Genomic DNA, 12,460 nt, shown 5'->3' with positions numbered 1-12,460 from the left:
TCATGCTCACTGAAGAGCATTTGCGTGTGGCCTCTGTAACAATTTAAGAGGAGTCTGAGGCGGGCACAGAGGTACTGGAGACCTGTATTTGCAGAAGATGAGCTGTACCGCCGATATTTCTGCTATAGTAAGATAAAGCCCAGCTTCCTACGTTTTGCTTAATAACAGCAGAGTGATATTTTTTTATTTCTTTCTGTAAAGCATTAATGAATTCAAATTCCAGCCTGGCTGGGCAGAACGAGAGTAACTCTGCTGATTTAATGGCTTTGTAGGCCCTTGACGACATTGTCATCCATTAAAGAAAAAAAAATTAATCACTCTTGAAAGAAAATGTCTTGCGCAATAAATGAAAAGATTTGAAGTAAGATTAGTAAAAGCACGAGGAAAGAGTGGCTTGAAATTTTACTACATTTTTCCCCCTACTGTGACCGAAACAGGTTGAACACGGGTTTTTCTTGAAGCTTTAAGGAGCCAGTTGTTTAAGGAGAGAATTTTAAACACTGACGTGTTGGTAAATGCCAAAATACACACTGAAAGTTAAGGCACGTGGCTGGGAGCTGGACTGAGTGCTGGATCCCAGGACGCTTGCTCCACGGAAGAAAGCACCAGCCATTTCTTTGCCCTTTGCCCTAGGAGTTAAAGGATTTCTGTACTTCTAAGAAACGGGGCTGGGAAGGTGTGGGGGTCAAGTAAACAACTGGTCCACATTTCAAAAGCCCCAAAGCCCCTCCTCAGCGTTTACTTCCTCTGACTGTTAAGGCACCGCCCAGGTTCCCCTACAGTTTATTTTCCTGGATGGCGCTTTGAAATCTTTACCTGGGGAACTGACAGTGGGAGTTCTAGGGACTCAGCTGCTTTTCTCAGGCTAATCTTACAAGATGCGTTAAGCCTGCTGGGGAGCGTGGAGACTGGATGAACAGGACCGTGGGGGCAGGGATAAAGGGAGTGGCCGCGTTCCCGCGGTCTGCTGGGATTCGGCGGGTCGAGGATGAAGGAGAAGGGGCTGGAGTAGATGGAGTGGCAGGGCGGTGCACGGTCGCAGTCCGCTGCCACTTGGGTGCGGAATCCGAGCTGGACTTGCGGAGCACCTCCTCCCTCTCCGCTTCTCCCTCCCTCTCCTTAGAGCATCATCAGCGGCGGCGGCGGTGGCGGCGGCGACAGTCGCAGAAAACCAAGACCCGTGGAGTGCCTGGAGGCAAGTGGAGGAGCTGGGATATGGGGAGTCAGCGGGGGCGGCAGGGCCCGGAGCCCTTGAGAACGCCTGGGAGGGGAGCCGCCTCGGGCATTTGTAGCGCGTGAGCCGTGAAGAGCCGCGAGGGCGGAGGCGGGGCCCGGCGAGGAGCAGGCTCGCCAAGCTGCTGCCTCCCGCCCTGCCCCGGCTGCCTCCGCCAGGGCCGGCGGCTATGGAGCAGGCGGGCACCAGACCTGGGGCGACAGAGCATCCACGACCCCTGCGGCCCTTGCCCTGGCTGCTGTTTCTGTCTTTCCGGCTGCTGCTGGTGCTGCTGCCAGGCCCTGCGGCCTCCCAGCTACGATACTCAGTGCCGGAGGAGCAGAGCCCGGGCGCGCTCGTGGGCAACGTGGCCAGAGCCTTGGGGCTGGAACTGCGGCGCTTGGGACCCGGCTGCCTGCGCATCAACCATTTGGGTGCGCCCAGTCCGCGCTACCTGGAGCTGGACTTGACCAGCGGAGCACTCTTCGTCAACGAGCGCATCGATCGCGAGGCACTGTGCGAGCAGCGGCCTCGTTGCGTGCTCAGCTTGGAAGTCCTGGCGCACAACCCGGTGGCAGTGAGCGCAATCCAGGTGGAGATACTGGACATCAATGATAACTCACCGCGCTTCCCGCGGCCCGACTACCAGCTTCAGGTAAGCGAATCCGTGGCACCTGGAGCGCGGTTTCACATAGAGAGTGCACAGGACCCCGACGTCGGCGCCAACTCAGTGCAGACCTACGAGCTCAGCCCCAGCGAGCACTTTGAGCTGGACCTTAAACCCCTGCAGGAGAACAGCAAGGTGCTGGAGCTCGTACTGCGGAAGGGCCTAGACCGAGAACAGACTGCCTTGCACCACTTGGTTCTCACTGCGGTGGATGGGGGCATTCCAGCTCGCTCAGGCACGGCTCAGATCTCTGTTCGCGTCCTGGACACTAACGACAATTCTCCTGCCTTTGACCAATCCACTTACCGCGTCCAGCTGCGGGAGGACGCTCCCCCAGGCACACTGGTAGTGAAATTGAATGCTTCGGACCCGGATGAGGGTTCAAACGGTGAACTCAGGTACTCCTTGAGCAGCTACACATCAGACAGGGAGAGACAGCTCTTCAGCATCGACGCCACTACAGGGGAAGTGAGAGTAAGTGGGACTCTGGATTATGAGGAGTCTTCCTCTTACCAGATCTATGTGCAAGCGACTGACCGGGGACCAGTACCCATGGCGGGTCACTGCAAGGTGTTGGTGGACATTCTTGACGTGAATGACAACGCTCCCGAGGTGGTGCTCACAGACTTATACAGCCCAGTGCCTGAGGATGTTGCTCTCAACACCGTTGTGGCCCTTCTCAGTGTGAACGACCAAGATTCAGGCTCCAACCGGAAAGTGAACCTAGGTCTGGAGTCTACACTGCCTTTCCGGCTGAATGGCTTTGGAAACTCCTATACACTAGTGGTGAGTGGCCCACTGGATCGGGAGCAGGTAGCTGCCTACAACATCACAGTGACAGCCACTGACGGGGGAATACCACCACTCACATCTCAAAGGACACTGCAGATTGAGATCTCTGACATCAATGACAATCCACCAAGCTTCCTTCAGGACTCCTATTCCATCTACATCCAGGAAAACAATTTGCCGGGTGTGCTGCTTTGCACTGTGCAAGCCACAGACCCAGATCAAAAGGAGAATGCAGAGGTGACTTACTCACTCCTAGACAGGGAGATTCAAGGGCTGCCGGTCACCTCCTATGTCTCCATTAACAGTGCCAGTGGCAGCCTTTATGCTGTCAATTCCTTTGACTATGAGAAATTTCGAGAGTTTTTTGTGACTGTGGAAGCCCAGGACAAGGGGAGGCCGCCACTCAGTAGCACTGTGACCGCCAATGTGTATGTGGTGGACATGAATGACCACGCCCCTCATATTCTCTACCCTACCTCAACTAACTCATCAGCAGCCATTGAGATGGTGCCTAGGACTGCCCCTGCTGGCTACCTGGTCACCAAAGTCATAGCCATGGATTCAGACTCCGGGCAGAATGCTTGGCTCTTTTACCATTTAGTCCCAACTTCTGACTCGGACCTCTTTAAAGTAGAGCTTCACACGGGAGAAGTTAGGATTACCAGAAAGATAGGAGATGAGAGTGGTACCACTTTCAACCTGACCGTGGTGGTTCGTGACAATGGAGAGCCGCCTCTGTCAGCTACTGTGGCCATTACAGTAGCTGTGGTGGACAGGGTTTCTAAAATGCTCCCCGACACTCAGAGACATATAAAGAGTGCTCGGACATACTCTGAAATCACACTTTATCTGATAATAGCATTAAGCACAGTGTCTTTTATATTTCTCTTGACAATCATTGTTTTGAGCCTCATCAAGTGCTACCGCCACACTGCTTATGGCACGACCTGCTGTGGAGGCTTCTGTGGCGTGAGGGAGCGGTGCCCTGCAGAGCTGTACAAACAGGCCAATAACAATATTGATGCCAGGATACCACATGGCCTCAAAGTACAGCCTCACTTCATTGAGGTTAGAGGCAACGGCTCTCTCACCAAGACCTACTGCTACAAGGCCTGCCTGACAGCAGGCTCAGGGAGTGATACTTTCATGTTTTACAACACAGGGGCCCAGACAGGGCCAGGGCCTGGGGGAGCCCAAGCATCGGTGACTGACAACAGGCATCTCACCGGCCAAAGTGGGCAGAGTGCCGGGAACCTGATTATCCTAAAAAACGAGGCTGTCTCTCAAAATGAGGTGAGGGAGTGATCAGAGTGTCTCCAAGAAAGCCATGCATTCTTTTTCTTTTTTTTTTTCATGTGTCCCTTCCCCTAGTTCCATGTGATTGGCATTACTGATTTATTAACACCAACAAGGTTTATCTGGTAAATTGAATATTAATGGTATCTCTGATCTTATTATAACCTGCTGTTTGCTGTCTAGGAAATAAGCCCTGGGGAATTATTTTACTTACCATTTTCTAATGGCACAGGTGAAGAATTAGCCATAAAAGTGTTTGAGAAGTGAGGATTAGTCTTGAAGCCCAGCTCTGTAGAAATGGAACAGGTCTGGGAGTAAGGGTTATATACTGGACGTAATGTGAGGTTCAAGGAAAAATGACCTCTGCCATATCATCTACAGGGTAATTGCTTTGGGCTTAAAAATTAAATATATACACTTTCAGACCTCCAGAGATGCATGGTTACTTCTGGGTACTGTTGCTGTTTTTATCTTAGAGGTCCACAGTAAAAAAAGAAAAAAAAGAAAAAAGAAAAAAAACATTGGCAGGTGGATATCTGTGAGTTTGAAGCCAGCCTGGTCTACATAAAGAGTTCCAAGCCAGCTGAGGCTACATAGTGTGAGACCTTGTCCCTAAAACTTATTCAATCAATTACACAGGGCTAATGTGATAGGCTTCTCTGGAAATTCACATTGGGGTCCCTCTGAAGCTAGAGTTTGCAGTGGCTGGATGATATGGTCACTCTTGTGGAAGGCTGTGAGAGGGAGTGAATGGTAGTAAGCCAGAGTAAATGAGTACAGATTTGTCTGATTGGCTGAGGGAACTCAGAGAAGAATTGGGCTAGGAGTATGTGGGGATGGTGAAGACCAGGACAAGCTGAGGCTGGGGAATAAGAGACCAAGAACTCCAACCTAGCCACCTTCCTTAGCACACTCAGAATTAATTTTAATATGAGGTCCCAGAATTCATTTTAAATATCCTCAAATATTAGTAATCTTCTGATTCCATGTTAGCAATTTGTGCTTTTGTTGAAACGTGAAGGATACTTTCCAAGCCTTTCACGTCTACAAGTTAAATGACAATACTCTGAAAGTATGTGTTCATTTTCTGGATCCAAAATTAGTCCTGCAATAGTATAAAAGGCTTAGAAGGTGGCTGGTTTACTGTACATGATGGTTTGTATTATGTACTAGTTTTGAGTTTTAAGTAGTCACAGGCCAGATTGTTCATTAAAATGAAGAATGCATAGTACGAATGAATGAAAAGTACACTAATATTTTGGTACACTTGGGTAGTAACTCTGTGCATGCCTTGTGTTCCTTTAAACTTGGATTTCAAAGCAAAATCCTGTCCTATAAATAGGGGTGAATTTACTTTCCAAATAACTACCTTGCAGTTAGGATTCTGAGAGTCAGCACAAAATGAATTAATAATATTTATTTTTCCTATAGTTTGTGGCTTTTCATTAGCACATTGGTAAAGTTTACTAATGTCTATACTTCCACATTCAAAGTTCACAGCCATCTTAAGGAGAGTAATGCATAAGCCACAGAATCTCCATTCTTGGTTTACAGTAGATTGCAGTTTTCATTCTCCTCTGGCTGTTATTCACTTATCAGAAGAGCTGAAAGTAATCAATGCTGAGTTCCCATGGAGGCGGATTGCAGACTAAGAAGGGGGTGGTGGTGGCAGGGTTGGGGGCGGAGAACAGGGAGGAAGTGGGGCATTAAAGCATTTCCACAATCGTTACATGGTAGCTTTTGGAAGCCTATAAAAATGATTTGTCTTTAAATAAAGATGCTCTAGACTTGTGCTTAACAATTTCAGGTAGCGTCCTTTGGACTGGGGCAGCCTGCAGGTGGTGAAGAGATATGGAGAGCAAGCCAGGCCAGGCTCAGCTTTGCCACCAGCTGTGTGCTGGAAGCATAGAAAAATGACATGCTTGTCCTTTCTCCTTCGACCCAACACTTGGGGCATTTTGATACACGAACTATTTCTGTCTTTCGCTGACCTGTATGTTAACAGTTACTGTGGCACACAAACCTCTGATGGAGAGATAAAATTATGTCAGAAAGTGATTGCTTTTGTGGGATTTTGCCAGGAGAGTGCATGAATTTAGTAAAGGCAAATGATATCTGAAAGACGTTTCTCAGAATTCAGTGAAGTGTCCCAAGGTCTACAGCTCTTGAGTTTATTGCAGTTATGGAGAAAATGTCAGTCCCATTGCTCTAGCGTGGCAAAATGGCCACAGAAGTCAGTCTGTTTTGAAAATCATCATTGCTAGGTCAAGATGACTTTCCCAGGTAGGGCTTTCTCTTTCTTTCCTAGTTACTGCAGATGGCAAGAGGGTGCTGGAATGCTACTAATGCCATGTGCCAGCATTTAAATTAGATGGGGATTGGAAATGAAGAGTGAAGGAATTTTTACTCATTGGCCACCCTGCTATATATACTCTACTTTGCACTATGTGTATATGGGATTTTATTTCTTGTACGTTTTACATGAAACAATATCAGAGAGGTTATATAATGTAACACACTGCTAGTTGTATTTTAAGCCACATCTTTCTGACTCTAAAGCCTGCTTTCTTCAATAGTAGGAGTAGACAGAAATCCCAATTATATTTTTTGCATGGGATATTCAGGCAGAATGCCACTGTCAGCTATTTATTTATTTACTGCTGTACCATTGGCAAAGCTTACTCAGAGCTTTTATCTTTGTTCTTTCACTAAGAAAGCTATCTTTTGTTATTTATTAAATATCAACATTTAGCATCAGACTTACAGTGTTTGTTTGTTTTGTTTTAATTTCCTGAGTTGTGCTAGGATGGCTTTTTGGCAACAGGGCAGAATTTCTCTTTGGATCCTTCGGAAAACCTGAAGAGAAAGTAGTTGGCACCTCTTTCAGAGTCTCCATGAAAAGACCAAATCCTAAGATTGATTGCTAGTGAGTCATTTGGAGTCCTCAGTAGCACAGCATGTGAAATCATGAAGAATGGCAGAGAGGTTTAAGTTTGGCTTCACTTTTCTGTATAATGAAGCAATTTGCAGTTATCAGATCCTCAGTTACTTCTACCAACTGTACGTGCATATACAACTTAATCCAGACAAGGGTTTCCTCTAGGATTGACTTTGTCATTTTGTGGCTCTGTCCTGGAATGATTTACACTCAAGGTATAATAACGTGATGGTGTGTTATTGTCAGAATAGACAAAGCTGCTTTTTTGTAGACAGAGTCTCCTATGGTCTACGCTGGCCTCTAACTCAATACATAGTTGAGAATGACCTTGAACTCCTGATCCTCCGGAGTGATTATATGCATGTGATATCCCACACCACACAAGACCAAGAGATTTTATTTTGTACTCATTATTTTTATGTGTATGTGTGTGTGCCTACAAATTTCTTTGCACCACAAGTGTTTCAGAGCCCACAGAGGGCAGTAGAAGGCATCAGATGCCCTGGAATTGCAAGCAGTCGTGAGCCTCTATGTGGGTGCAGGGAGCTGAACCCTGATCTTCTGAAAAAGCAGCAAATGCTCTAAATCACTGAGCTATCTCTTCAGCTCCAAGGCCAAGAAATTTTAATCATGAATTTCTATTCTAGCATTTCATCTTTGATGACCACTTTTTAGTGGGTGGGGATGTTTAGTGTTGCCATTTTCATTTGGGCTATAGGACTGTCCTGAGGGGAAAAGTTTATTGTTCTTGGTCTAATAGCACAGCATTTTCTTCAAATGAATCCCTCCTCATTTTTCCCATAGAGACAGTTGAGCCAAACAGAAGAATGACTGCTCTTCTCCATCTCTTTAGACTATATATATATATATATATATATATATATATATATATATATTAGCAGTGTGTTCTGCATCAATAGCAGCAACAGCTTTTCCAGGTTAGACATACATATTCTTATTGCTGGAAAAATGTGTTTGTTGTGGCTTGCTTGCCCTTGACCTACCCTCTCCTCTGACTCCACTGTAATCTATTACATGGGCATCTGGTCTTACTCATAACACTGCATGGTCACAGCTTGGCATTTTATACATTGTCTATTGGCACTCTGTCTGCCTGAAAGAATAGCAGGTTCATTTCTGGATTCTTGCCCTGGTTGGCTATGAATTTTTGCTTTCAATGAGAGGTCAGAATGATGTCAGTTTGCAAGTATTTGAGGAAAAAAATGCCATCACCAAGATACTTTTAGGAGAATTTAATGGAATAATCCTCCTCCTCCTCCTTTCTTCTTTCTCCCCTTTTTCGTCCTCCTTCTGTTATCATACAAGATGATTGGTTGCATCATGGAATTTTCATACTTTCTTTTTATTGGTGCTCCCCCGACCATCTAGTCTCCTCCCTCCTTTCAAGTAGCTCCCATTCTGATTTCATGTCACATGTAGTCTGTTATCCCAGGTGCAGTTATTTGTTTGATTTAGTTTTGGTTTTTCGAGACAGGGTTTCTCTTTTGAGACAGGGTTTCTCTGTGTAGCCCTGGCTGTCCTGGAACTCACTCTGTAGACCAGGCTGGCCTTGAATTCACATGGGTCTACCTGCCTCTGCCTCCTGAGTACTGGGACTAAAATGTGTACCACCACTGCCTGGCCTTTTTATTTTTGATTTTTTGGTCTGGATGTTTGTTTTTACAGGTGTTTTCTTAAATGTGACTTTTACAGGACCTCCCTCACTTGGAACAGTTTTCATGGATATTATAATATGAACACATTTTACCTTATCAATATAATATTTTGACCAGTATAATCTGTAGCCATGACTTTAAAGTTCAGAGGTCAAGAGAACTCTTTAGCAATGTTTTAAATATGCTAACCTAAAAATTATGCAGGCTTTTTCTTTTCAAGAATTTGAACTTGGCACATGCAAAGAAATATCTGACATTGCAAAGGTGAAGAGAAATGTCAGTTTCTTTCTGGCCTTGCTGGCTCCAGGGAGGTCCTACTGTGTGGAAAAGAGTTGCTGCTGTACTGCAGGCTGTGCATCCAGAATAACCAGACCTTGCACTTTCTGTTGTACTAGAACGTATCATGCATATTTTATTTTCCTTTCCTGTTCTGTAGCTTGGAGTTTACATGTTGTACTTGGAAGGAAGGTTTCTACCCAGAATCCTCAAGTTTATCTTTTTCCAAATTTTGATTTACTGAAATGTAATGTACAGTCATGATTATTATTTTCAGTATTATGTTTAATGCATTCCTTTTCTATTGCTTTGTAGCAAATTACCATGAATTAGTGGTTAAAACCTCATCCATTTAGTGTCTTATAGTCCTGCGCTGTGTGGTTGAGTTTTTCACTTCAGTTTTCATAAAGCTAAAAACTTCAACACCTAATGGCTAGATACTCTTTTGGGGGTTCTGGAGGAGAATCTACTTGGAAATCCATTCAGGTTGTTGGCAGAGTTCTATTCCTTGGGGAGAGAATCCTATGCTGGCTTATCTCTTTTTGCTGGGACCAAGGAGGGCCCATTACTCCCCGCTCAAAGATGTCTCTCTTATGTCCTGTCATGTGACTTGCTCACAGGGCTGGCCTTAGAGAATCACCTGTCACATGGAGTCTCGATCATGCTTTCCATCTTTCTGACTTCTTTCTGTCTGGAACTTCTAGATCTGGATGCCAAAGGCTCTTATGACTAGGTTAGTCCTACCTGAATAATCCCCCTTTTTAGAAAGACAGCTGAGCGGTATAAACGCAATTATGGCGATAAGTCACCACACTCTGAGTCTTGAGATTATACAGGACATGCACATGTGGTGTGGAGGTCTCGAGGTTGTCTTAGCACTCTGCCTACTGCAATTTAGATCAATGTCTATTAGACAGCACTCTGAAAAATTGGCTGTGGATACATCCTGAATGAAAAGGAAGATATTGCATATAGTTTCAAGTTTCAAAGAGCAGTTTATTGACAAATTCAACATTGATATGCATAGTAAGAAGACTGGTTTTGTGGTTGTTTTTGTTTTTGTTTTTTTTTTTTTGCATTTGGTTTTTCAAGACAAAGTTTCTTCGTGTAGCCCTAGCTGTCCTGGAACTCATTCTATAGACCAGGCTGGCTTTGAACCCACAGAGATCCACCTGCCTCTGCCTCCTCAGTGATAAAATTAAAGGCCTGCACCACCAATGCCCAGCTGAAAAGACAGCATTTTATTTCACTGAGCGTTCATGTGAGTTTATGAATAACAGGATATTTTAAACCTGTTTTACTTTAAATTTTCTTAGAAATGACTCAGCCTTTTGTTGCTTAAGGATCCTATGGCACAAATTACAAATAATACAGAACAGGATAAATTAAATTTTGCTATAATTTTAGCAGGAACTCAAGTCAGTGCTTGTTCTTCAGTAATATTACATCACTGGATTACCTAATTGACTTTTTTTCTGCATCTGATGTTCTGTGACTATCATTGTATTAAAAGACTAACTGGAGTACTTCACCATTGGAAATTCAGCACACAAAAGTATGGTGGCTGAGTCTGCAATCTTAGTGTAGTTAGCAGGGGGAGTCAGGAGAACCAAGAATTCAAAGTCAGCCTTGGCATAGCGGTTTGAGCCAGCCTGGGCACATGATGCCTTCTCTCAAATGAACAAACATACAAACAAAACCAAGAGATATAATGTCCAAATATTTTAGAGGTAAATAATCATAGTTAGACCAAGGCCTTAGTGTCTTGTAGCAGATACGTCAGTTGTCAGTCTTTCAACCTGAACTTTTTCCAAATTTAACCAAATTTTGTATGAAATCCACACATATTTTTGGGTTTCAATTTTATATTCTTTTAAGATGGATCAGTATCTAGGTATGTTGAAGTAAATATGTATTCACCAACCAAGCAAATTTAGTGTCTTTGAAGAGCACTCATTTTTATATTTTAAGTACAATTATCACAACTTGTGTGACAGTTCATTTATTTAAAATACTCTAAAAGGCTGAGTGTGGTGTCACACCTTTGATCTCAGCACTTGGAAGGCAGAGGCAGGTGGATCTCTATGAGTTTGAGGCCAACCTGATCTACAGGGTGAGTTCCAGGACAGCCAAAGTTGTTACACAGAGAAGCCCTGTCTTGAAAACACACACACACACACACACACACACACACACACACACACACACACACACACACCTCTGAAAACCTATCCAATGTCAGACCTCTGCTACATTCTAAAAGTTCATGAATTCTGTGTTCACTAATGTTGTGGGGGATATCTGTGTGTTTTATGAGTAAAACAGTTACAATCAATTTCACAGAATGTATCGTTTGGTTAGAAAAGTATTAGGATAAAGGTACTTATTTCATTGTGTAGTATTAGATGGTGAATTACAATATACTATTTGCTTTCTTCCTTTCTTTGTCCCTGTCTGGTCTTATTGCCATAAGAAATCTCGTAACTATCATTTTGGCAAATGAATCTGAGAAGTACGTTGTTGCCAATCGACTGTTAATTGAAAATAGCAACATGACAAATTAAATGTGTTGTTGAGGAAGCGAGATTGTGTAATAAAGCGAGTCTCCTGCTCAGTCCTGATAGAATTGTGCCTTTCAGCAAATCGAAGTTAGTGATTTCATTCCCCAAGATCAAGTTTCGGTAATTTTCATCATGAGTATTACCCAATCATAGAAAAATAAGCAACAGTCACTCAGGAGATGCCAGAATCTTTCTAAAAAGATTTTCTTCGTGCACAAGCGGACACTGGTACTGCCAATGGCAGGAGGAGATGGTGATGGTGAGAATTTAATCAGATGTATTTTAGTCATGTTTTCAGGTTCACAAAATTCTTTGCAAACACTCTCTTTCATTGCCTCTAACAGTACTTGTAGAGAACAGAAACTTGCTTTATATGGTCTGTGGGTGATTTATGCTACTTTATATGGAACAATAATAACATGTTATAGATTTAGAAACCAAGGATGAAGCCAGTAACATCAACATATCTTGCCAGCAGAATACAAGAGAACGAAGTGACAGCTTGTGCGGGGTGGAGGTCAGCGGACAACAGCAATACAGTATTCAGACTCGTCACTTTTCTAGGCCTTGATTTAGGTTCTCTGGGTACCGCCTAGCCATCCCTAAATCTGTTAGAAGTTTGGGATTCTGGCTCTATCACTTCTCTGTGAACTATGAAGTGTTTATGAAAATACTTTACACAATTTGCATGAACTATGTGAGCGATGAGGAAGACTAGTTTGTACTTTGAAATGGTTTATTGGCATTGCTACAGCTTTATGATGCTAACTATGATCATGTAACCAGAGGAAAGCACAATTACATCCCATTTCCATTTTCCATCTAAACTACATCTTAGTATTCACGCTTGATTTGTCTCTGGTGAGTCTGAGTACCTTCTAACCAGTACATGGCTCCCCACCTGGCCTTCGGGTGCCCATACTTTCCCCTTTGTTACTTCTACTCTGGAATGATAGTCTGTGGGCAGAGGGCACACAAAATTTCTTTCTGGGACACAGGTGGTGCAGAAAGAGTCAGGGTCTTCATGGACTTCAGCTACTT

General features: G+C 44.0%; 1 protein-coding gene across 2 annotated transcripts in view; it reads left to right on the top strand.

The window, feature by feature from the left end:
• Pcdhac2 (protocadherin alpha subfamily C, 2) overlaps positions 1-12,460 on the top strand; it is a 197,572-nt gene that overhangs the window by 150,880 nt on the left and 34,232 nt on the right. Inside the window, exon 1 of one of the 2 annotated variants that reach the window (XM_027398102.2) lies at positions 1,404-3,965. The exons of the other annotated variant lie outside the window; for it this stretch is intronic. Within the exon in view, the coding sequence (XP_027253903.1) occupies positions 1,404-3,965 (2,562 nt within the window). Of the gene's footprint in view, positions 1-1,403; positions 3,966-12,460 lie in introns of those variants that run through there. 2 annotated transcript variants of the gene reach the window in all.

This window comes from Cricetulus griseus, chromosome 2 (assembly GCF_003668045.3).
Source record: "Cricetulus griseus strain 17A/GY chromosome 2, alternate assembly CriGri-PICRH-1.0, whole genome shotgun sequence".
NCBI classification, from domain to species: domain Eukaryota; kingdom Metazoa; phylum Chordata; class Mammalia; order Rodentia; family Cricetidae; genus Cricetulus; species Cricetulus griseus.
The sequence above is the reverse complement of the archived record's forward strand: the minus strand, read 5'-3'. Positions and strand labels throughout refer to the sequence as shown.